At 35.2% G+C, this 25,894-nt stretch overlaps 1 protein-coding gene across 1 annotated transcript; it reads right to left on the bottom strand.

The window, feature by feature from the left end:
* Positions 1-148: 148 nt before the first annotated feature.
* LOC142354203 (putative beta-eliminating lyase) lies at positions 149-24,639 on the bottom strand. Its single transcript, XM_075406457.1, has 3 exons — positions 24,468-24,639; positions 12,257-12,425; positions 149-528 (listed from the first exon to the last, which is right to left on the bottom strand). Exons 1-3 carry the CDS (start codon positions 24,588-24,590, stop codon positions 149-151), a joined length of 672 nt encoding a protein of 223 aa, XP_075262572.1. The 5' UTR covers positions 24,591-24,639.
* Positions 24,640-25,894: the final 1,255 nt, after the last annotated feature.

The raw sequence follows: 25,894 nt of genomic DNA, 5'->3' as shown, positions 1-25,894 counted from the left end.
ATCTGTCAATTTTTTTCTTCCTTTGTTTTTTGTCTTTTCTGAATTTTGTACGGAGTACCGTGAAATCTGATTGTGAATAATAGTCCGAGTTCTAATTTTACCTCACTTTTTAGAAAAATATTTTGCAATCAATGCGTTCAAGGTCTTTTCAATACTGTTCGCGGATTCTGATATTTTCATTTACGGAGAAACAGTTTCCTGGTATGTTATATCTTTGGGAGATTTTATAAACTTCTCTCATATTGCTAATAGATACTGGTTGTCCGCCGACGTTGTTGCAAGTAATCGTCACAATAATCAATTTGACATTTTCATTCTCGTTTATAATTCGCTCGAGTTCTTCAATATCCATATTGCCTTTAAACGGATGATAAACATCATCAAATTTGGACTCGGCAATGACGCAGTTTTTTGCGATTGCATTTCGGTACTCAATATGAGCTTTGGTGGTGTGAAAATGAAAGTTGTTGATAACTAAATCGTCTTTCTTTAGAATAGTTGAAAATAGCACGTTTTCTGCTCCACGACCTGTGAAGTGGAAAATGATTAACATGAGATTATTATTTTTACTCGCCAATTTAATTTGATTGAAATATCATTTTATATAAATGAACATCCTTATAATTCAAGACTATTCAATTTTTCAAAAAATGCGATTATACAACCGTTAGGAATGATCAGATTTGAAGGACAATTTAGTTATGGTATACTAAGTTCGCTATAATTGTTCCGACCCCACTTGTGGGGGGGGGGAGGAACTATATACTCAAATGGTTTTTTTTTTGTTCCGTGAATTTTAGCCGACCGATATACTAATCGCAGAGAAATATGCGTGGTATCTTTAAAAAGCTCGTCCAGCGTAGAATTCGAAATTAAAAAGATTTTTTTGGATTTCTTTTTTTTGAGGAGTTATCGAGGTTTAAAGTTTCATGTGAACACTGGATATTTGGTTCACTTTTGTTCACTTTCACCGTAATTTTCGTTCGAATTAACGTTTTTTCTTAATTCGAACGAAAAATTTAATTCAAAACTAGATTTCACGCCAAAAAGTAAATCAATTTTAGGTTTTTAATAGACGAAAGGAGATAATAAAGACTTCATATATAAAAAAAATTCGAATTAGGTTTGGGAGCTCTTTTTTTTTTAGAAAAATTTGCAATTTTTTGTTTTTTCAAGTCACCTAGAGACTACTAGGCACTTTTAAAATCGAAGTTCCGTTAATGACAAACCTCTTTTACGATCAAATGAAGCCCAATGAACAAAAAATTAGTTTCGAAGGGATCGCTCATGTTTTTGGATTCTTATCTCAAATTTCGTAATTTCAAATGAAATTTTGATTTTTTTTAAGGTTTTACTAAAGTTTTATAATCCTATGGCATAAACTTTTTGACTAAAGGTGTAATAGATATGCTAATGAGTAGTAAGTGAACCTGTCTAGTGCTGTGAGTGGACAGCTAATGGCTGTTAAGACTTTGAAAATAAATTTTCGAATTTTTTTTTAAAATTAGTAAATCATAAACTTATTTTTGTGAACTGTAAGTTCGTCTCAGTAAAACAGGATTGAACTCCTTCAGATCAGTGCAACATACGTTTATCTCATTGGCGGCTTTATCACATAACTATTGGTTATACGTCTTCAATGCCACAAGATTTCAAATTTTTTAAAAAATTTTTTGGACATTTCGTTTTATTGGTTCATTTTGAAATCTTATCACGTCATCCTAATATTGATGGCTACATCTTCCTTTAGTGAAGACGTCCAAAAGATCATAGATAAAAATTTCTGAGAAAAAAAATATGGTTTAAATGGCTTCAACACTTTCTTCTGCCATTTTTCTAAAGAATTTTTGGTTTTTTGCCTGTATTTGTTGTTTTTTTTTCATAGTCATAAGACATATTGTGATGTCTTATTGATTACCTAGGCATCATAAACATCCTTGTATTCACATCGTGGCATAGCTGAGCGTATTCATTGAATCCCTATGAAGGCTTTTGAGATTAATGCCTGTTAAGACTTAAAAAAATTTTTTTTTTTGAATTTTTTTTGAACATAAATCAATCTTAAGCTTATTTTCGTGTATTGTAAGTCAGTCTCGGTAATGGCAGAACCGTTTTTTTTGCATTAACAACACTTTATCTAGTTAGCTGTTTTGTCTTCTTATTATTGGTTTTTTTGACTTCGGTGCACGAGTTTTCATAATTTTTATAATTTTTGGATTTTTTTTAGTAATTTTGGTTCCTTTTCAAATCGTATTACATTATCCTAATATTGATAGCTCCCATTCGCTTAGTGAAGACGTTCAAGGGATCGTTGAAAAAGTTTTCAGATAAAAAAGCTTACGGTTTAAATAGCTTCGACACTTTCTTCTCTCAATTTTCTACCGAACTTTTGGATTTTGCCTGTTTTTGTTGTTGTTTTCATAGTCAATGACTTGTTGTAATGTCTTATTGATAAATTTTGAATGACAAAAATCTGTGTCGTCACATCATCTGGGCATAATTTAGCGTATTAAATGCCTTCCGTTGAAAGCTGTAGAATTTTATGACTTTGATACTATGGGTTTTCTCAAAAATTTCGAGGTTTTGATGTGTTTTTCTCTGCCATACGACCTATTGTGATGAGTTATTGATGTCACATGAATGAAACTTATGATTGCTATTTCATCGAGGCAGAATTTAGTGTGTTTAATTAACTTTGTTGAAAATAATTGAATTTAATGTCTTTGATACTAGGGCTTTTCTCAAATCTTTGTTTGTATTTGTTGTTTTTCAAGTCATTTTGTAACAATAGAAACAATCACCTTGCTGTTAGAAAAATAATTGAAAATAGAAGAGTTTATAGTGAAAAGTTCATTCTCTAATGGCTTTGAAACTTTTCTCGCTTAATTTTTGTGAGTTTGCTGTTTTTGCTTTTTTTTAAAAATTTTTAGGTAGCCGTAAAATTCTGATCGGTCTCATAAACCTTTAATGTTGCCTGTCATGTTGCCCATAAACCTGCAATGAGTGATGTTACCCGAAGCAGTCAGTTTAAAGCCAATAGTCTTAAAAATTATGATATTATACATCTTCAATGATTTTTCAAACTTTTCAGTTTTTTTGTTCTTTTCGTCAACTTATTCTCGTCATTGAGAAGTCCACTCTAATTCCTTGAATTTCGAAAAACAACTTGTCTACTAATATTATGTCGTAACTGATGTTTTGTTTGGTGGACATTATGCGTTTTCATAAAAAATATTGTGAGTGGTGTATTTGTGTTTCTTTTTTCTCTTCTTTTAGCTTATTCGGGTAATAACAGATCCCAATGATTTTCAAATGTGGCCCAAATGAACGAACTTCTTTTCTCTTTTAGTATAATTTTAGCTGAATGAGTATAAATGTAAACTGAAATAAAAATAAATAAAATTCAGATAATAGCTGATGATTTTAATGGCTTCAATAATTTATGTTATTGTTCTTAATTTTTTGAGATTTTTTGCGTCTTTATGTAAATTGTTCGTTTTTTTGAGATTTTCTGCGTATTTAGTTTATTCCTATGGTTTAGTCTCAGCAGAGACAGGTCCCATTAGTTTCATATTGGTTTTTTAGTAAATTTATCAAGAATTATTTTGTTAAAAATCTAAAGATTTTTTTAGGCTTTTGAAATTATTTGGTTTAAGAAATGTTGATTGATCTTTGACTTTAACATCATTTTTTTTCTCTATGTCAACTTTTTACCTAATCTCATTATGAAAAACATACATCTGCTGAATTTTTAGCATAAACTAAATTTGTGGAGTTAAGGTTTTATCTGATTTTGACGTTGTTACTAAGTGCTTTCAAAATTATATATTGGGTTTCTGCCGTGAAAATTTTGTTTTTGCATATTTTGTTGTTTGCTGTTTTTTCCCGTAGACTTTTTATTGGTAGAGCTCGTGAGCGCTGTAATGAGAAATGGCATTATGTAATTCAATTAGTATTTACGTTTTGTAACGTTTTTTAAAGTCAAACATCTATTTTTGTTATCTCTTCATTTGGTTGACAATTAAGTCCAAAATGTAGATGACCTCGGGTCGGAACATCATGTGCGAACGCACATTAACGAGCCGCCTTGTTGGGTATAATAAATTAAAAACTGTCAAATTAAATGAAAAAAAGGCAAGTTAAGATTTCTTTAAAGTAGCCAAGTTAAATTGTTTTGATCACAGTTTAGTTGGCACATAACAGATCTTTTCAGTTTGTAACTCAAGCTTTGTGGGTGCATATTTTTACCCCCCTTCCTGTCGCACGATGACGTATTTTTTTAAAACATTGATTTACTATATGCTGTTGTTCTGTCTGGGGGGAGGGGGTGCAAACCATACGGTGGGGGGGGGGGGGGGGGGGGGACGAACGGAAACTGAAAATATCCCACAGAATTTTCACGCACGTGCTTTTTTTCACATTGTAACGTGTTATAGTAACTCCTAATTAGTGTATGGGAGTCGAGTCAGAAAAACAATGGGAGGGTTGGGGCAAAATAGAAACAATTAATTGAATTAATCAAATCAAAATACAGAAAGATGCTGCTATTTCTACAATAACTATTAGAAAAACAAATTGTCTTGATAAGTGAAAATTAGTTTTGTGACACCCGGACCATCCTAGCATTGCAACTCATTGCTGATTCAGGGCAAAAAAACATACTGGTTTTAGACAGGCTCATTGCTCTGTTCATGTCCTACTTTAAAATTTACAGTCTGGTTTTTGGAGGTCAATGAGTCATTGAACTGAACTTTTTCTGAGCATGAAAGTTTCAGCCTCTTTAATCTCTCTGGGCATGTCTAAGTTAATTATTCCTTTTAACCGAGTAACGTTAATTGCTGGCTGACAATTATTCGAGCATAAAGAGTCGAATTACCTGCGTATTTATTTGCCTGCGTCTTAAGAAGCAATTGAATCACTACAGCGTGTTTTTAGTCTACTGACTCTGAGATAAGAAACCCTCTCACCACAGATACAAATTAAACTCTGTATTTTTTGATTAATTTAAATGTACAAAAATAGCCTTGGAAACTTTGTCTATTGATTTGCACAAAAACATTAAAATAAAAAAATTCGTTTGAGAAAAAAATGAGCAACAGTGATTGATTTCAGCACTTTCAATATTACCTTCTGTATACATCAAAACAAATCTTGATTCATATTTATGAAAAATTGCAAATGTTACTCCTCTTGTCTTGAGACATCAAACGGATCTAATTTACGTTATTTCAATGTGCTATGATAAAAACCACTGAATGAAATCAAAAGGCGGCTCCTTATCAGCTTTGATTAAAGCATATGCCCTATCTTTCGTGGGTTTAGTTTTCTGTTTCTTTTTCAATCATAGTTTATTGAACCTAGTAATTGTTTTAATCCAAGAAGTTCTGAAAAACTAAAGAATATAATAAAATTACTCAATATATTTGGAAACGAATGTTAACGTTCTCATTAATTTTTTAAAACTTTTTTTCTAGCACAGAAAAGAATAGAACTACGGTTAACATTTTAGCTCCCAAATTGAATTAAAAAATACTTGTTTGCATGCCCCGGGATCTGAAATCAGCACTCGGGTGCGAGAGCTCCGAAACAACGGGAGGGTTGCGGCAAAATAGAAACAATTAATTGAATTAATCAAATCAAAATACAGAAAGATGCTGCTATTTCTACAATAACTATTAGAAAAACAAATTGTCTTGATAAGTGAAAATTAGTTTTGTGACACCCGGACCATCCTAGCATTGCAACTCATTGCTGATTCAGGGCAAAAAAACATACTGGTTTTAGACAGGCTCATTGCTCTGTTCATGTCCTACTTTAAAATTTACAGTCTGGTTTTTGGAGGTCAATGAGTCATTGAACTGAACTTTTTCTGAGCATGAAAGTTTCAGCCTCTTTAATCTCTCTGGGCATGTCTAAGTTAATTATTCCTTTTAACCGAGTAACGTTAATTGCTGGCTGACAATTATTCGAGCATAAAGAGTCGAATTACCTGCGTATTTATTTGCCTGCGTCTTAAGAAGCAATTGAATCACTACAGCGTGTTTTTAGTCTACTGACTCTGAGATAAGAAACCCTCTCACCACAGATACAAATTAAACTCTGTATTTTTTGATTAATTTAAATGTACAAAAATAGCCTTGGAAACTTTGTCTATTGATTTGCACAAAAACATTAAAATAAAAAAATTCGTTTGAGAAAAAAATGAGCAACAGTGATTGATTTCAGCACTTTCAATATTACCTTCTGTATACATCAAAACAAATCTTGATTCATATTTATGAAAAATTGCAAATGTTACTCCTCTTGTCTTGAGACATCAAACGGATCTAATTTACGTTATTTCAATGTGCTATGATAAAAACCACTGAATGAAATCAAAAGGCGGCTCCTTATCAGCTTTGATTAAAGCATATGCCCTATCTTTCGTGGGTTTAGTTTTCTGTTTCTTTTTCACTCATAGTTTATTGAACCTAGTAATTGTCTTAATCCAAGAAGTTCTGAAAAACTAAAGAATATAATAAAATTACTCAATATATTTGGAAACGAATGTTAACGTTCTCATTAATTTTTTAAAACTTTTTTTCTAGCACAGAAAAGAATAGAACTACGGTTAACATTTTAGCTCCCAAATTGAATTAAAAAATACTTGTTTGCATGCCCCGGGATCTGAAATCAGCACTCGGGTGCGAGAGCTCCGAAACAACGGGAGGGTTGCGGCAAAATAGAAACAATTAATTGAATTAATCAAATCATCATACAGAGAGATGCTGCAATTTCTACAATAATTATTAGGAAAACAAATTGTCTTGATAAGTGAAAATTAGTTTCGTGACACCCGGACCATCCTAGCATTGCAACTCATTGCTGATTCAGGGCAAAAAAACATACTGGTTTTAGACGGGCTCATTGCTCTTTTCATGTCCTACTTTAAAATTTATAGTCTGGTTTTTGGAGGTCAATGAGTCATTGAACTGAACTTTTTCTGAGCATGAAAGTTTCAGCCTCTTTAATCTCTCTGGGCATGTCTAAGTTAATTATTCCTTTTAACCGAGTAACGTTAATTGCTGGCTGACAATTATTCGAGCATAAAGAGTCGAATTACCTGCGTATTTATTTGCCTGCGTCTTAAGAAGCAATTGAATCACTACAGCGTGTTTTTAGTCTACTGACTCTGAGATAAGAAACCCTCTCACCACAGATACAAATTAAACTCTGTATTTTTTGATTAATTTAAATGTACAAAAATAGCCTTGGAAACTTTGTCTATTGATTTGCACAAAAACATTAAAATAAAAAAATTCGTTTGAGAAAAAAATGAGCAACAGTGATTGATTTCAGCACTTTCAATATTACCTTCTGTATACATCAAAACAAATCTTGATTCATATTTATGAAAAATTGCAAATGTTACTCCTCTTGTCTTGAGACATCAAACGGATCTAATTTACGTTATTTCAATGTGCTATGATAAAAACCACTGAATGAAATCAAAAGGCGGCTCCTTATCAGCTTTGATTAAAGCATATGCCCTATCTTTCGTGGGTTTAGTTTTCTGTTTCTTTTTCACTCATAGTTTATTGAACCTAGTAATTGTCTTAATCCAAGAAGTTCTGAAAAACTAAAGAATATAATAAAATTACTCAATATATTTGGAAACGAATGTTAACGTTCTCATTAATTTTTTAAAACTTTTTTTCTAGCACAGAAAAGAATAGAACTACGGTTAACATTTTAGCTCCCAAATTGAATTAAAAAATACTTGTTTGCATGCCCCGGGATCTGAAATCAGCACTCGGGTGCGAGAGCTCCGAAACAACGGGAGGGTTGCGGCAAAATAGAAACAATTAATTGAATTAATCAAATCATCATACAGAGAGATGCTGCAATTTCTACAATAATTATTAGGAAAACAAATTGTCTTGATAAGTGAAAATTAGTTTCGTGACACCCGGACCATCCTAGCATTGCAACTCATTGCTGATTCAGGGCAAAAAAACATACTGGTTTTAGACGGGCTCATTGCTCTTTTCATGTCCTACTTTAAAATTTATAGTCTGGTTTTTGGAGGTCAATGAGTCATTGAACTGAACTTTTTCTGAGCATGAAAGTTTCAGCCTCTTTAATCTCTCTGGGCATGTCTAAGTTAATTATTCCTTTTAACCGAGTAACGTTAATTGCTGGCTGACAATTATTCGAGCATAAAGAGTCGAATTACCTGCGTATTTATTTGCCTGCGTCTTAAGAAGCAATTGAATCACTACAGCGTTTTTTTAGTCTACTGACTCCGAGATAAGAAACCCTCTCACCTCATATACAAATTATACTCTGTAACTTTTGATTAATTTAAATGAACATAAATAGCCTTGGAATCTTTGTCTATTGATTTGCACAAAAATATTAAAATAAAAAAATTCGTTTGAGAAAAAAATGAGCAACAGTGATTGATTTCAGCACTTTCAATATTACCTTCAGTATACATCGAAAAAAATCTTGATTCACATTTATGAAAAATTGCAAATGTTACTCCTCTTGTCTTGAGACATCAAACGGATCTAATTTACGTTATTTCAATGTGCTATGATAAAAACCACTGAATGAAATCAAAAGGCGGCTCCTTATCAGCTTTGATTAAAGCATATGTTCTATCTTTCGTGGGTTTAGTTTTCTGTTTCTTTTTCAATCATAGTTTATTGAACCTAGTAATTATCTTAATCCAAGAAGTTCTGAAAAACTAAAGAATATAATAAAATTACTCAATATATTTGGAAACGAATGTTAACGTTCTCATTAATTTTTTAAAACTTTTTTCTAGCACAGAAAAGAATAGAACTACGGTTAACATTTTAGTTCCCAAATTGATTTAAAAAATACTTATTTGCATGCCCCGGGCTCTGAAATCAGCACTCGGTTGCGAGAGCTCCGAAACAACGGGAGGGTTGCGGCAAAATAGAAACAATTAATTGAATTAATCAAATCATCATACAGAGAGATGCTGCAATTTCTACAATAATTATTAGGAAAACAAATTGTCTTGATAAGTGAAAATTAGTTTCTTGACACAGGGACCATCCTAGCATTGCAACTCATTGCTGATTCAGGGCAAAAAAACCTACTGGTTTTAGACAGGCTCATTGCTCTGTTCATGTCCTACTTTAAAATATACAGTCTGGTTTTTGGAGGTCAATGAGTCATTGAACTGAACTTTTTCTGAGCATGAAAGTTTTCAGCCTCTTTAATCTCTCTGGGCATGTCTAAAATAATTTTTCCTTTTAACTGAGAAGCGTTAATTGCCAGCCGACAATTATTCGAGCATAAAGAGTCGAATTACCTGCGTATCTATTTTCCTGGGTCTTAAGAAGCAATTGAATCACTACAGCGTTTTTTTAGTCTACTGACTCCGAGATAAGAAACCCTCTCACCTCATATACAAATTATACTCTGTAACTTTTGATTAATTTAAATGAACATAAATAGCCTTGGAATCTTTGTCTATTGATTTGCACAAAAATATTAAAATAAAAAATTCGTTTGAGAAAAAATGAGCAACAGTGATTGATTTCAGCATTTTCAATATTACCTTCAGTATACATCGAAAAAAATCTTGATTCACATTTATGAAAAATTGCAAATGTTACTCCTCTCAACTTGAGACATCAAACGGATCTAATTTACGGTATTTCAATGTGCTATGATAAAAACCACTGAATAAAATCAAAAGGCGGCTCCTTATCAGCTTTGATTAAAGCATATGTTCTATCTTTCGTGGGTTTAGTTTTCTGTTTCTTTTTCAATCATAGTTTATTGAACCTAGTAATTATCTTAATCCAAGAAGTTCTGAAAAACTAAAGAATATAATAAAATTACTCAATATATTTGGAAACGAATGTTAACGTTCTCATTAATTTTTTAAAACTTTTTTTCTAGCACAGAAAAGAATAGAACTACGGTTAACATTTTAGCTCCCAAATTGAATTAAAAAATACTTGTTTGCATGCCCCGGGATCTGAAATCAGCACTCGGGTGCGAGAGCTCCGAAACAACGGGAGGGTTGCGGCAAAATAGAAACAATTAATTGAATTAATCAAATCAAAATACAGAAAGATGCTGCTATTTCTACAATAACTATTAGAAAAACAAATTGTCTTGATAAGTGAAAATTAGTTTTGTGACACCCGGACCATCCTAGCATTGCAACTCATTGCTGATTCAGGGCAAAAAAACATACTGGTTTTAGACAGGCTCATTGCTCTGTTCATGTCCTACTTTAAAATTTACAGTCTGGTTTTTGGAGGTCAATGAGTCATTGAACTGAACTTTTTCTGAGCATGAAAGTTTCAGCCTCTTTAATCTCTCTGGGCATGTCTAAGTTAATTATTCCTTTTAACTGAGTAGCGTTAATTGCCAGCCGACAATTATTCGAGCATAAAGAGTCGAATTACCTGCGTATTTATTTGTCTGGGTCTTAAGAAGCAATTGAATCACTACAGCGTTTTTTTAGTCTACTGACTCCGAGATAAGAAACCCTCTCACCTCATATACAAATTATACTCTGTAACTTTTGATTAATTTAAATGAACATAAATAGCCTTGGAATCTTTGTCTATTGATTTGCACAAAAATATTAAAATAAAAAAATTCGTTTGAGAAAAAAATGAGCAACAGTGATTGATTTCAGCACTTTCAATATTACCTTCAGTATACATCAAAAAAAATCTTGATTCACATTTATGAAAAATTGCAAATGTTACTCCTCTCGTCTTGAGACATCAAATGGATCTAATTTACGTTATTTCAATGTGCTATGATAAAAACCACTGAATAAAATCAAAAGGCGGCTCCTTATCAGCTTTGATTAAAGCATATGCCCTATCTTTCGTGGATTTAGTTTTCTGTTTCTTTTTCACTCGTAGTTTATTGAACCTAGTAATTATCCTAATCCAAGAAGTTCTTAAAAAATTAAAGAATATAATAAAATTACTCAATATATTTGGAAACGAATGTTAACGTTCTCATTAATTTTTTAAAACTTTTTTCTAGCACAGACAAGAATAGAACTACGGTTAACATTTTAGTTCCCAAATTGAATTAAAAAGTACTTGTTTGCATGCCCCGGGCTCTGAAATCAGCACTCGGGTGCAAGAGCTCCGAATTAAAAGATCCAAGTTTTAGATTAAGCCTGCATGTTGTTTTGCTCTGAAATATAATCAGAGCACAAATCCTAAAAATAATGGTACAAGAACAACTGAAATCAAAGTTTATTAAAGAAAGTTTACAGCGCCAGTTTTTTTCTAAAAAGCAAAGGTTAGTTTGTTTTCGCAAGTTCCAGTAATTACGCGCCTAATGAGAAATATTTTATTTGGTTTCCGTTCATTTTTTCCATGGCAATTCGCTGGAAGTTCTCTAATGAGCATTTTTGCGTAATATTTCGTCAAATTGTACTCAGATGCTCAAGCTCGAGACTAAAATTAAAGCGACCCGGGTCGAGAAAAAATATGTAAGAAAGGCGCTGAAATGCGCTGATTTTTCAAAAAGTTCAGCGCAAAAACCTTACATAAAAATGCGCTGATTTGTGTTGAAATGCGCTGAACTTTTGCAAGATACTCGTTGAAAACCACTGAGTTTTAAAAAAATTGTTCTCACTGAGAATCGAACCCTGCTCTCCGGTGCAGTTGCCTTCACTCAATCCACTAAGCCATTCATTCCTAACACTCTTCCTTTTTTAGTTTGATTTCATAGCAATAGGTTGTTAAGGAAGAAATGAGCTGAAATTATGTAAGGAATACGCTGAAAAACGCATTTCTTACATACTTTCTGCGCATTACTTGAGAGAAATTTAATCATTATATAAGGCAAATTAAATGATTCGAAATTTAGGAATTGGTGTGAAAAAGCGTTTAAATCCCCTAAATAATTTTACGAAAGGCGCTGAACTTCAAATACATTTCTTACAAATTTTCAGCGCTTTTCAGCGCAAATTTATGTATTATTTTTGCGCTGAAAAATTGAAAATTCAGCGCATTTTAGCTCATTTCATCGCAATTTAGCGCATTCAACTCATTTCTTACATAATTTCAGCATATTCAGCGCACTTCTTACAAAATAATGCGCTGAAACGGCGCTGACGTCTCGGCCCGGGGAAGTAGAAATACTATACAAAAAATTGCCGAGAGTTATGAACGGAAATATATGAAATATATGGAATGACATGCTGCGTGTGGACTCTTTTTTTCTAAGTTAAAGCTGCTGTTAAGCTTGCCTTGATGAGCCGGTAGGAAGTAAGGCATCCCAAACACATCATTGACAGCTTTTTCCAGTTTGAAGTAGGAAGCAGATCCAGCATATGCCTCGTCACCCAACATCAACTCAGCCCACTGCTCTGAACTCATCGCACCAGATCCGGAATCAGAAAGCAGGTCAAAAATTACCTAGAATATTTATTCAAATCTAGAGTGAAAAAGATTTCTGTCAAATTGGTGTTGATCATGTCATCAGGAGATTTTTGTAAATAGTTTCTTATAATTGCGGTCTCTGAGCAAGCAACTGTATACTAATTTCAATCCGCGGTTTTTTATATTATTTGATGTTTTTCTAACTCTAATAAAGCCTCAACCAAAGTTCAGAGGACAATTAGATGGAAAAATTCTGTCGTCACGTTCATTAAGTTTGAATTGTGGAAAGATGTTTGAAAGTTGTGTAAAAAGGTGGAGAAAAATTACGTTAGATGAATAGTAAAAACTTAAAATTCATGCAAACAATGCGTGGAAAATCTGGATGATAAGGGCCGATAGTTTTCAATGAAATGTCAGAGAAAAGCGAAAGATAAGAAAAAAGATACGACCTGATTTCACAAAAAAGGGTTTTTGTTTTTCTTTATAAGATTCTGAAATCTGCTGCAGTCTGTATAAATCAACAAATCTTTAATAAAAACTAGAGGAGAAACGTGTTTTTTTTTATATCATGTAGTATTCTCCAATAAATTTTTTTAGGCGTTCAAAAAAGGCCTCAGACCTCAAATTTGTGCGTTGAAAGTTGCTTGTGATCAGACGATCGTGCTTATAAAGTCTTGTATGATCAGGCTTTGGTTCAGTTGAAATAACCTCTGATCAAATCTCCGTTTGCTCAAATTTGCCTCCGGTTAAACTATTATGCACTTTAGTTAGCCGGATGTCAGATCCATATCAAAAAAGTTCCATGAGCACAACAATCAGACTTGATAAAAACGGCTAATTAACAGTAAAATGGCTAACTAAAGCGCAGAATAGTGTAACTAGAAGTCTGCGCTTATATTAGCCATTTTTTCTGTTAATTAGCCATTTTCATCAAGTGTGGGCTCTAATTGTCGTGCTCCTGAAATTTTTTTGATATGGATCAGACAACCGGCTAACTGAAGTGCATAATAGTTTAACCTGAGGCAAATTTGAGCAAATGAGGGGTCTGATCTGCAGTTAGTTCAAATGATTGGAAGATCATAGGTTTAAAACGATTGAAAATCTGACCAGAAGCGGTTTCCAGCGTAAATTCTTAGTCAGTGGTCTTCTCGAACACCTGCAAGTCTGATTAGAGGTTGCTACGGGGAAAAACGTACTTTTCTTAAGTAGTTTATTTCAAAATATATTGATTTATCCAGAAAAAAAGGGAAAGCTGAAAAAAATTGGTATTGTAAAATTTGTATTGTAAAATCACATCGTAACTAGCTTTTAATCATCGCAAAAGTTGTTCATCAAAACATACTTCAAGTAACAGTTTATTGTATTGCAAATTATATAACAGAATTATATATCGGTTCGATCAACAATAATTTTGAGCTTGCAAAATTTTTACAATGATGTCAAACTGCTCTGGTTACTGGATTTTTAATATTCTCATCTTTTAAAACATGTAGCACTTCGATAATAACCTTTTTCTTTTATACGAAGTGTCATGCAGATTTCTTATGCTCTTCTTGCCTTATTCAAACAGTTTTCTGACATATTATGAAGGGTAAAATACAATGTGATTGGGTTGTTTTTGTATTTTGAATTCAGAAGTGGACTCCACGTCCTTATTTGCATTTTCAAAATCTAATTTCTTCGTTCAACACCTCTTACAAGGCTAATCATTATGTTTTTTTCTGAGCAGTGGCATATTGAGCAAACACGACTATTAAATAGCTTAATTGGTTGTCAAATTTTTATTCAATGCCCGGGTCGAGGAAAAATTGAAGAAATATGTACGATAAGCGGCGTAGAGTTGTTTTTTTTTCACCGTAAATTTTGTACATAACTTTTCGGTGAAACTTGATGAAACTATGAAATTTTACCGCTAGAGTAAGCGGTGAACTTACAAAAATAGACTGTATCTCACTGCTTACTACAAATTACCTCCCTTACACAGGCTCGAACCTCTCACCTCCTGTAGGTCAGCATCTTCTTCCGTTGCGCCATCTCTCACTAAATTCTAGGATATTTTTTGAATTTCAATCAAATTCACTCTATATTCAGTAAAACATGCGCCTTGAAATTTTAAAGATTTTTAGAGGTGAAACTACATATTTTAGCGGTGAAATGTGGTGTTTTTTTGTTAGTTCACCGCTTACTTTAGGGGTTAAATTACAAAAAAAATCACTGCCTACAACAAGTGTCAAAAAGATGTAAAATTAGGGGGTTATTTAAGGGAAGGGGTAAAATCCAATATTTCCTACCTTACTCTCCATTACCCCCCTTACCTTACATCATCTTTTTTCTAAGCGGTGATTTTATGTAACTTCAACACTAAGCTAAACGGTGAATTTGTGTAATTTCACTGCATTCACCGCTTATCTCAGATGATTTGGACACTTTTTCAAAGCGATGTGTTTATGTTATTTCAATGCTACCAGGTGATAGTTTTTTTTCACCGCTTTCACCGCCTGATTCCGGTAATTTCACCACATTCACCGCTTATGTTACAAAATTTTCCGCGTTCACCGCTTGTCTTGCATATTTTTGGCGTTGAATGACGGTGACCCTCGACCCAGAAAGCTAAGCACGTAAAAGTCTCAATCGGTCTAACGGTTGTTGATTAAGAGATCACTTTTTGGAGGAATGTGGCTCATCGCTGGTTCAAATGCTTGCTATAAAGAAACAGTGTTGCATTCTTTCACATTTACTTTTTGGACATTCACAAAACTGTAGAAGAAAACAGCTTCGAATTAGTAAAGAACATCAGAACAATTTTGGCATGGAACGAATCGTTTGTCTATAAGGCGGGAGAGTAACTAAAACGGCTTCAGCCAGCAATGAAATTTGATTTCAGAAAAAAGACTGATTATTTAGCCCTAAAATAGCAAATTATCACGGTGATCAGTTGTCATAGTACACATCCGACTGTTATCTTGTAAGATCTTGCAACATTCTTGTCTGTGAATCCTATCTTGCAAGATCTTGAGAGAATATGGTCGTCTTGAAAGATTTTTGTATGATTATGTATAATCCGGCAAAAATCTTGCCAGAACCTTGCAAGATCTTGTTAGTCAGCTATAAGTTTCTGACTAGGGTATGTGAAATATTTCTTAAAATGAATTATTGGAGCACAAATATAGTTTTCTCTATCCGATTATAATAGACCGTGCAACCGCTAATATGTATTTCTATGCTTTAAATTCTAATAAACAAATATGATTAGGTGGTACTGCTTTCAAGTTTCATATTTTTTTTAAAAATAGTAACGAAACAGAGAAAAAGGGTAACGTTTTCACGCAAAGACATTTTTTACAATTCGAAGAATTTGAATTGTATTAACGATTCGAAGAGGATTTTTTGGAGCATCTTTTTTTGATCGATAACTCTTTCGATGCGTATTTAGATGATATAAAAGTGAAGGCGACAGGTGAAACTTAAGCGTTTAGATCAAACTGCTGAACGATTTGAAGAGAAGAGGGAATGTTTTTCCGAGCACCATTTGTGGGAGAGAGAGCGAGAAAAGAGATGTGAAAAAACTTCTGCTCAGCAAGGTGAATTTTGGTGAGTTTTTCATTTTACCACATTCACCGAAATTCTTAAAAAAAGCTGTCAAAAATGGGTTGGAACAACTGACCTCCTTCATCACTGCGGCACTTCTCACTCACTTTTAGGATTTTTATTTTCGATTTCAAACAGATTCACTCCACTTCATGGAAAACTTATACTTTTAAAATTTGCCGTTATTAGTGTTTTAATTGCACCGCTTAATTGGAAAGAAAACAACTCACTGCTAAAAACAAGAGGCAGTGAAAGCAAAATTTTACAATAAATAATTAATTTTTACAAATATTCACAGCAAAAAAAAATTACAGTGAATTTTACCGGCGAATTGACATAAGATGTACTGTAACGGCTGCTCTCCTTGTGTTTCACAAAGAAAGTTTTACACCGCCCAGTTCGTTCTGAGTGGTTACAAAATCTGTCCGGATACTTCGTTTATGCAGTTCGCTTTTGTAACTGTATATCCGCTCTGCTGTACTTACCGTTGCATTAACTATTTTAGTTCGTAACTATTCGCTGATCTTAGTTTTTTCAACTATCAATTTGAACTGGATTGCTACAGATCACACAATACGGGATCTCTTTATGTATACCAGTTCAATCCGATAGAAAAAACAAATCGAAGACAAAGATATATGTCTAAGATCTGTTTGTGCAAAAATATTTAAGCTTAAACTTAAATTGGCTTTTGATGTTTGTACTCATAAGTTGAGAATACCAGAAGTTGGGGTTGTAACAGTTGAATTTCAGCTCCAATAATTCGTAGGTACAAGACACAGTAACAGAATTTACTGCTCAAGAATAATATTTTGAATACAAGACACAGTAACAATTTACTGCTCAGGAATATTTCTAGTTCAAGACACAGTAACACGTTATTTACTGCTCAAGACGATTTGTTTTGCAATATTTTGCTGAGTTATACTTTCAGCCGTTTTCTGCGGCTACTACGTTGCGTTCTGTGTGTTGCTTTTTGTTATTTCCCCCTTTTTCTCTTTTTTCTCACGTGACAAACTGTAACTAGAACTAGAACTAAAACTATAACTATTAAATGACTAAGACAACAGAAAGTGTTTGTTTCTATTTTCCCCAACTACGCAAGCTTGTTATTCCTTAAGTTCAGCTCCAACATCGCCGGCCCTGTTTTCCTTCGTGAAAACATCTTCGTCCATTGATAGCACTGGAGCGAGCTTCACTACTGGTCTCTTGTAGTATCCATCTTTCGTTCGGATTGTCGCTGATCGAATCACTCCATCGGAACCTTCAAATGTTTCGGTTATTCGACCCAGATTGTAATATCCACGTTTGTCACTGTCTTCCACTAACCACACAAGATCACCCTGCTGAAGACTTCTGTCCGTTGTGGTCTGCCATTTCTTTCGACTATTCAACATTGGCAAGTATTCTTTACGGAATCTGTCCCAGATGAGGTCTGCGTAAGCTTGTGTTTGTCGGAAGAGCTTTCTATGATCAACAAATTGCTCTGCACCTGATAGATACGGTAAACAAGGGTTCTTGTTGCCAAGTAGGAAATGGTTTGGAGTAATAGCTTCTAAATCGGTAGCATCAGAACTGACTTGTGTCAGCGGTCTAGCATTCAGCGTCTGTTCAACAAGACACATCGTGGTTGACAGAACATCCTCCGTGACTGAGCGATTGCCCAGCACTGCGTACATTGCCTTCTTGCAACTCCTAACCAGTCTTTCCCACACTCCTCCAAAGTGTGGTGCTGCAGGTGGGTTGAACTTCCATCTGATACCTTGTTGAATCAGATGTTCTTCAATTCGCACCCTGTTCCATGCTGCTATATACTCTGCCAGTTCTTTTTCAGCTCCAACGAAGTTTGTCCCGTTATCGCTAATCATTTTGACCGGTTTGCCTCTTCGGGCAATGAATCGCATAATTGCGTTCAGACAACAATCAGTGTCTAGTTTTGGTACAATCTCTATGTGTACCGCTCGTACAGTAAGGCATGTGAATAGACAGCACCAGCGCTTTTCGTTTCTTCGACCAATCTTTACTGTGAATGGTCCGAAATAGTCTACGCCCACATTCGAAAATACCGTTGATGCGACTAATCGTTCCTCAGGTAGATCTGCCATTACTGGTGCCTTTGTTTGGGCTCTTCCCTTTCGACATCTAATGCATTTGTTTTTGATCGATCTCAAAGCATTTCGAATGCCTAGGATCCAGAATTTCTGCTGAACTATGTTTCTGACATGTTCAGTACCTTCGTGGTGATTATTCTTATGTTCAATTTGCAAGAATAATTCAACTACATGGTGCTTCCAATGTAACAGTATTGGATGCTTGGTTTCGAAGTTCAGATGACTTTTACCTATTCTGCCTTGAGCACGAATAAGTCCTTGCTGGTCTATGAATGGTGAAAACTGGAGGATTTTGCTGTTCTTTGGAATTTCCCTTTCAGCCTTGAGAGATTTCATCTCTTCAGTTAACTGTTCTTGCTGCAGTAGTCTGAAGATGCTTGCTTGTGCACCCTCTCTTTCTTCAACACTTAGTGTTTTTGTTGCCGGTTTGTGTTTTCTAAATACGCGCTGTACGTATGCCATTGTATTTACAAGTCGATTGTAATTGCTGAATCGTTCCCACTGAATCAGCGGCTTCTTCTCTTCAACCTTAGCTGAGAAGACCATTTCGTCGTTTTGTTCGTCTGAAGCAAATGTTAAATTCAACTGTTCAGGCCATTCGTTCTCTCGTTGCTTCAACCAGGCCGGCCCAGTGAGCCATTCGCTTCTCTTAAGTTCGTCAACATTGATCGCTCGTGTCCCGATGTCAGCTGGATTGTTAATACCACTCACATGATTCCACTGTGAAACATTAGTTGTATCCAAAATCTCAGCCACTCTGTTTGCAACAAACACCTGTTGCTTACGGTGGGAGCTATGAATCCATTGCAGAACTGTAGTGGAGTCTGTCCAAAAGTTACAACTGTGAATCTTCGATTCGTGTTCCTTCACTATCTGTTCTTTAAGTCTCACCGCCATCACTGCTGCTTGTAGTTCCAAGCGTGGTATGGAAAGGCGTCGCATCGGTGCGACTCGGCACTTCCCGATTACAAATGCTAAGTCTGCTGAGTATTCTTTGGGCTTTGAACGTAGGTATGCCACAGCGCACATTTTGTCTTCAGATGCGTCGGCAAACACATGAAGTTCCCATTTGTCCTTGGCTGTGCTGAAGTATCTTCTATCAATGCTGGTTTCTGCTACTTCTGGAAGCTGCGCCTTCCACTTCAGAAACTCTTCTTCTTCGTTAGGTTCTACTGAGTTGTCCCAATGTTGTCCATTTTTGCTCAAGATGCTCTTCAGGAGTCGTCTCATCTGGACACTGAATGGTGCAAACAGTCCAAGAGGATCAAACACTGAAGAAACTAGAGATAAGATCTTCCTTTGGGTGATTGGGGCCTCAACTTCTTTGGTTGTACCTCTACAAACCTGTAGATTATCATCGGTAATCGTCCACTGAAGCCCAAGCACCGATGACCCTTCCTGGCTGGGTTCTACTTCAACCTGCTTTGTTTTGCTGATTGATCTTAAGTCCTCTGGGATTGCGTTGGTTACCACGTCGCTGTTGGTGATCCACTTCTTCAGTTCAAATCCATGTTTTGAGAGAAGAGGTTGCAGTTGTTTGAAAACCTTGATTGCTTCTTCAGGTGTTTCGACTGACTTGATGAAATCGTCCATGTAGAAGTTGTTTTGGATTGTTCTTGCTGCAATTGGGAACTCGTCTTCGTTATCGATCGCTACTCGCTTCAGAGCGTAGTTGGCACATGTTGGTGAACTCTTTGCTCCGAAAACATGACGCTGATACTCGTAAATTTGCACAGGTTCGTTCGTTGTTGGTCGCCACAAGAATCTCAAGCAGCTCTTATCCCGTTCAGGAACTTGCACTTGCAGAAACATTGATTCAATATCTGCGGTTAGGGCAATTGGTCCTTCTCGAAATCTGAATATTGTTCCGATCAATCCGTGTAGTAGATCGGGTCCGGCTAACAACTTGTCATTTAGACATACGTCCTTGTATTTTGCTGCAGCGTTGCAAACACGGCGAACTTTACCCGGTTTGTTGGGGTTTAGTACTGGATGGTGTGGCAAATACCATTCTCTTCCGAAAGTGCCTTTGACTTCCGATTTACCAAGGATCTTCACAAATCCCTTTTCAACATCTGTATCAATTGACTGTTGATACAATTCTTTTAACTTTGGGTCTCGTTGGAATCTTCGTTCCAGTGAGTAGAGCTGACCAAGGGCTGAGCCGTAGTTATTTGGAAGACTGGGTTCTGGTTCATTCCAGAGCATGCCAACTTCGTACCGCTCGCCTGTAAACTTTGTCGTGCTCTCTAGAAATTTCTGAGCTTGCTGCTCTTTCCTTGATTGACTTACAACATTTATTTTGGAAGCATAAGTTTCTATGTCCCACCATGATTGTATGTTTTCGGCCACTTTCACATCTTCTGTAGAGGCGAAATGACAAACATTTTGACTGTTCTTGCCTGTCATGGGACCACTGACTACCCATCCTAATTCTGTTAAGACGGCGAAAGGCTCACTTCGTGTTCCAATCTTATAGTCCAATGGACGTTGAATTTCGTAGGCATCTTGTCCAAGAATGATGCCTACTTCCATCAGGTTGAATCTTCTGTTTGTGAGAACATTCAGGTGTCTGAATTTGTTTTTCAGTTCCTTGTAGTCATATGTTGTGTTTCCCAACGAGATTGATGGGTGTGCAAACGCTTCAATTGAATGCACCTTTGAATGTAGTCCCTTTATTGTGATAGGAACCTTCTCTGTTCTCAAATCTTGCGTCCCATGTATGCCAGCTATGTTTAAGGTAACGTCCGTGCCTTTGGCTTGTAGTTGATCCTTAACACTTTGATCGATGAATGATACTGTTGAACCACTATCGAGGAAAGCGTAGGTATTCAATCTGTTACCAACACTCTGAACCGATACCGGAACTATTTGAAGAAAACTAGTAACGTGGTTACTCTGGTTGATTGTTGCTGCGCTTACGTTAACTGCGTGACTACCCTCGTCCATTCGGTTTTCTGAGTGTAGCAGTCTGTTGTGCTTTTTGGTACATCCATTTATACCGCACAATTTGACTTTGCAATCTTTGATTGCATGTCCTTTTCCCAGACATCCATAACATAAGCGTTCTCTCCTCACTGCCACGTATCGATCATTCACACTCATGTTTTTGAATGATGGACAGTTCCAAATTTTATGAGTGCCATCGGCTAATGGGCAGTGATCGCTTTGCGTCTGCTTGGTTTCTTGCAGGTTTGAACTTGCACTGAAGTTCGATGTCTTCGAGAATTGTTTTTCTCTATTTGCGTTGCGTCGGTCTTCTTCTTTGCGTTCCCCTTTAAACGCTGAAAACCCTTCATGCACGAATGCCATTCGTGATAGCCATTTTTCAAACATGATAAGGTCAGGCCAGTCCTCGTCTTTGTCATCGACGTAGAACCACCACTTTTCTTTAAGAACTTGAGGTAGCTTATCAACTGCCATGTACAGTGTCGAACTTGATTGCAAATCACCAATATGTTTGTACTCTTTAAGCACGTTCACAAAGTTAGATACAATAACAGAAAAATTAATCAGGCTGGTTGAATCATGAGGTTTCAATTGATTAGCTTTTCGTAGGCTCTCGAGCTGCGCATCTATAATTACATGCGGTCTTCCAAATTTTCTTTCTAAAATGTTCCAGGCAGCACTATAAAACTGTCCAGAATAGCCCATTCCCGAGATTGCAGATTTTGCTTTGCCTGTTAGCAGAGTCTTCAAATGGCTCGTTTTTTCTGAGTCGGGAATCGTGCGTTTATCTACTGTTGCTATGAACATGCTAGACCACTCAGGCCACTCCAGTGGATTTCCGTCAAAATTGTTCAACCTCAATTTTGGTAAACTACTGCTTGAATGTTCAGTGTTGTAGTGCCTTCCAGCTATCGGCGATATATCCCGCCCTTCAACACTTACTGAGCGTTCGCGAGAGTTTGTGTACCATGGGTAATGCCTCTGCTTATTCCGTTCAGGGCTGACGTCAAAGCGAGCTCTTGGTCGAATTGGCGTTCGCGTGTCGTTCATCGAATTCGCCCACTCCGAGACATCTCTCCCTTTTAGGGTCCAATTGAAAGGTGACTTGTCACGTACCTTAGTCGATTGAGAACGTAAGTCATCTTTCTCCAATGCTGTTCTTTGCAATTGGCGCTCTAGGTCTCGCTCCTTTTGCCGAAGCTGATGTTGCATCTCTAGTTCTTTCATTTGCATTTCTAGCTCCAACCTCTTTCGATCAAATTGGGCTCGTTCGATTTGCAACTTTCTTTCAAATTCAATTTCAAATTCCTTTATTCGTTCTTCAACCCGACGTTTCACTGAAGATGTTTCCGAAACGTTTTCTGTATCCTGGTTGATTGTCCGTGTAACCGTATTCGTCGTTGCATTGCTTGTGTTACCATGGTTTTGGTTAAACTCTGGAATTCCAACGTTTTGTGCTAACTGCTGCACATTATTCGCAGGCGGTTGCTCTTCATTGGCATGAAGAGTTGACTGGCTTTGCTGGCTTGACATGTTTGTCTCTCCGTGGATATACGGTAACCACTCTGCGTTCAAATATTGAAAGTATTTTTCTCTCTCAAGTTTGCGTTTTAAAGAAATATCTGGGTCTTGGAGAGTCTCAGCTTTCTTATTCACGAGTTTTTGAATGCTGTCGTCCAGTTGCAGTATCTGCTGATAAAGAGTCTTGAGCTTGCTTGGTCGATCTCGATTATCAATGAGCTCAAAACCTTCTTCCTGTTTCTTAATCCACTTGTTTCGCAAGTTGTTGATCTGGCGATCCAAAACGCTTTGACTCTGTGACGGAGTCACTTCTTGTGTACTTCGGGACTGCAGCTTGAATCTCTACAGCTCCTTTATTTGTTTGCTTTAATTGAGTTTTGCCTTTCAACGTTCCTATTTGCTTTGCCTAATTGGCTTTGCGTTGTTGAAATGTTCGTTGGGTTTTGTTCTCGTTCGTCGATGACTTCGTCACTTCGACTGTGGGGTTGGACAGCAGTTTATTCCACTGTCCGGGTCGGCGGACCAAATGTAACGGCTGCTCTCCTTGTGTTTCACAAAGAAAGTTTTACACCGCCCAGTTCGTTCTGAGTGGTTACAAAATCTGTCCGGATACTTCGTTTATGCAGTTCGCTTTTGTAACTGTATATCCGCTCTGCTGTACTTACCGTTGCATTAACTATTTTAGTTCGTAACTATTCGCTGATCTTAGTTTTTTCAACTATCAATTTGAACTGGATTGCTACAGATCACACAATACGGGATCTCTTTATGTATACCAGTTCAATCCGATAGAAAAAACAAATCGAAGACAAAGATATATGTCTAAGATCTGTTTGTGCAAAAATATTTAAGCTTAAACTTAAATTGGCTTTTGATGTTTGTACTCACAAGTTGAGAATACCAGAAGTTGGGGTTGTAACAGTTGAATTTCAGCTCCAATAATTCGTAGGTACAAGACACAGTAACAGAATTTACTGCTCAAGAATAATATTTTGAATACAAGACACAGTAACAATTTACTGCTCAGGAATATTTCTAGTTCAAGACACAGTAACACGTTATTTACTGCTCAAGACGATTTGTTTTGCAATATTTTGCTGAGTTATACTTTCAGCCGTTTTCTGCGGCTACTACGTTGCGTTCTGTGTGTTGCTTTTTGTTATTTCCCCCTTTTTCTCTTTTTTCTCACGTGACAAACTGTAACTAGAACTAGAACTATAACTATAACTATTAAATGACTAAGACAACAGAAATTGTTTGTTTGTATTTTCCCCAACTACGCAAGCTTGTTATTCCTTAAGTTCAGCTCCAACATGTACAATTTTTAGCGTCGCAAAATTTATTTTCAATGCTTTCAAGTCACTCATAGATAAATTCTGCAATTTCTTCAACAAGCGTAAGCACTCAAAACATTTCGTATATTATGATATTTTTTGAGCAACTACACCCGGACACGGTGTGTTATGAAGAAACCAAATGTTATTCCTTGAAGAAACAAATCAGATACAGCTGTGCCAATTGCATTTTTTTCTCCTTTGCGTCACATGCTTTTATCTGGCGCCTTTACCACCCCGTTACAAACCAACTAATGCATGTTTGCATACATGTACCCCCGTACCTATGAATACTAATCATACCCATCTGAAGCACTCAAATAGAAAATTTTTAAAAAAAAATACCGCTTATTTGAACTTGCTGGATTCATTTGGTGATACAGTGAGCTGCATTCACTTGAAATTCCAGTAAGAAATCATTGAAAGTAACTTTAATACCCTGTAGCATCTTCAACATCGTGTAAAAAATGATTTCCTTCTTGCTTGATTTTAACCTAAAAGATTGATCTTTTGTTCCTAAAATTGTAAAAATTGAGGGTAGTTGGCTGAATATTAGGATTATTAATTTCACTTACTTGGTGTGATTTGAGATAAAACATGTTGAAATGACACTCTGTTATCCATTTTTGTCTTTCGTCTTCCGTGCTCTGATAAATTTTCTCAATAGTTTTGATTCGAAACGGCTCTGAATATGCCATCAGATCGTAGTTGATTGAGTTAAACAGCCCTATTGGTAATTAAAATTTTATCAGAGTTTTTATTTACTTTACCTGCGATAACAAATAGTGCAAGCTGAAAAAAATATAAAATAGTTTTTCAATTTATCTTTAATTGGCGCGCCTTTTTAGTTTTTGAATTATGTCGAATAATACCATTTTTCCGTTGAATAGAGCAACCATGTTTTCCATTTTGAAATTGCTTTTTCTAATTCAGTTGGCCACAATAGATTATTAATTTTTCTGAACGGGGCTAGGAGAATAGGCAAACACATTTTTTGTAGCCATAAGGCAAAAATTCTGAACTGAAATTTTGTGGACAATGCCAATTAAAAACTTGAAGACGGTTTTTCGGTTTTTCAAAATTCACCTGACACTATAAGATACTCAAGTGTTCAAAACAATCAGAAAATCAGACTTTAGATGAAAATCAGTAAATAAAGAGCAGTTATAACATAGCTCGTCGGTAACATTCAGGCAACGGTATTTGGCAAAAAAAATGCGGACGAGAGAATGAAAAACGTAACAAAAACATTCATTGTTTCATTTTAAATAGCTCAGAGGTACAAAGCGTGGAAAATTCGAGAAAAATTTTGCCACATATTTTGATGGACATAAAAAGAAGTTCTACCAATGATCAATTTTAAAAAAAAAATTGTGACCATTTTTGTGAGCTACTAACACATAGAGACATTTGTTTGGGGCACCTAAGTATCTTATAGCGTCAAGTTGATTAAGTACCACTTTTAAGTGCCTGAATTGGTATTATCTATAAAATTATAAGTTCATAAACTTCGGCAATTGGCTATAAAAATGTGTTCGCCTAATCAAGTTTTCACTAATACCCTATCCCATGTCTGAACTACGATATTGGGGAGCACAAACAAACTAGCTTCAACTGTTGTTATATGATAAAGTTTACGTAAGTTTAAAAAAATAGAATTAATATTGAGTAATAATTATTAATATATATATATGTATATATATATAAATATATAAATATATATATATATATATATATATATATATTTTATATATATATATATATATATATATAATATATATATATATATATATATATATATATATATATATATATATATATATATATATATATATATATATATATATATATATATATATATATATATATATATATATATTATATATATATATATATATATATATAATATATATATATATATAATATATATATATATATATATATATATATATATATATATATATATATATATATATATATATATTATATAAAATATATATAT

Source organism: Convolutriloba macropyga, chromosome 15 (assembly GCF_964194025.1).
Source record: "Convolutriloba macropyga chromosome 15, txConMacr16.3, whole genome shotgun sequence".
NCBI classification, from domain to species: Eukaryota; Metazoa; Xenacoelomorpha; order Acoela; family Convolutidae; genus Convolutriloba; species Convolutriloba macropyga.
This window is presented reverse-complemented; position numbering and strand designations above follow the sequence as displayed.

Excerpts from the sequence above, each read along its gene's own strand:
- LOC142354203 (XM_075406457.1), bottom strand. The coding sequence starts at position 24,590 with ATGGCATATTCAGAGCCGTTTCGAATCAAAACTATTGAGAAAATTTAT. Across the intron at positions 12,426-24,467 it reads TTTATCTCAAATCACACCAA|GTAATTTTTGACCTGCTTTC; the intron begins GTAAGTGAAATT and ends TAAATATTCTAG. Across the intron at positions 529-12,256 it reads CTTCCTACCGGCTCATCAAG|GTCGTGGAGCAGAAAACGTG; the intron begins GCAAGCTTAACA and ends TCCACTTCACAG.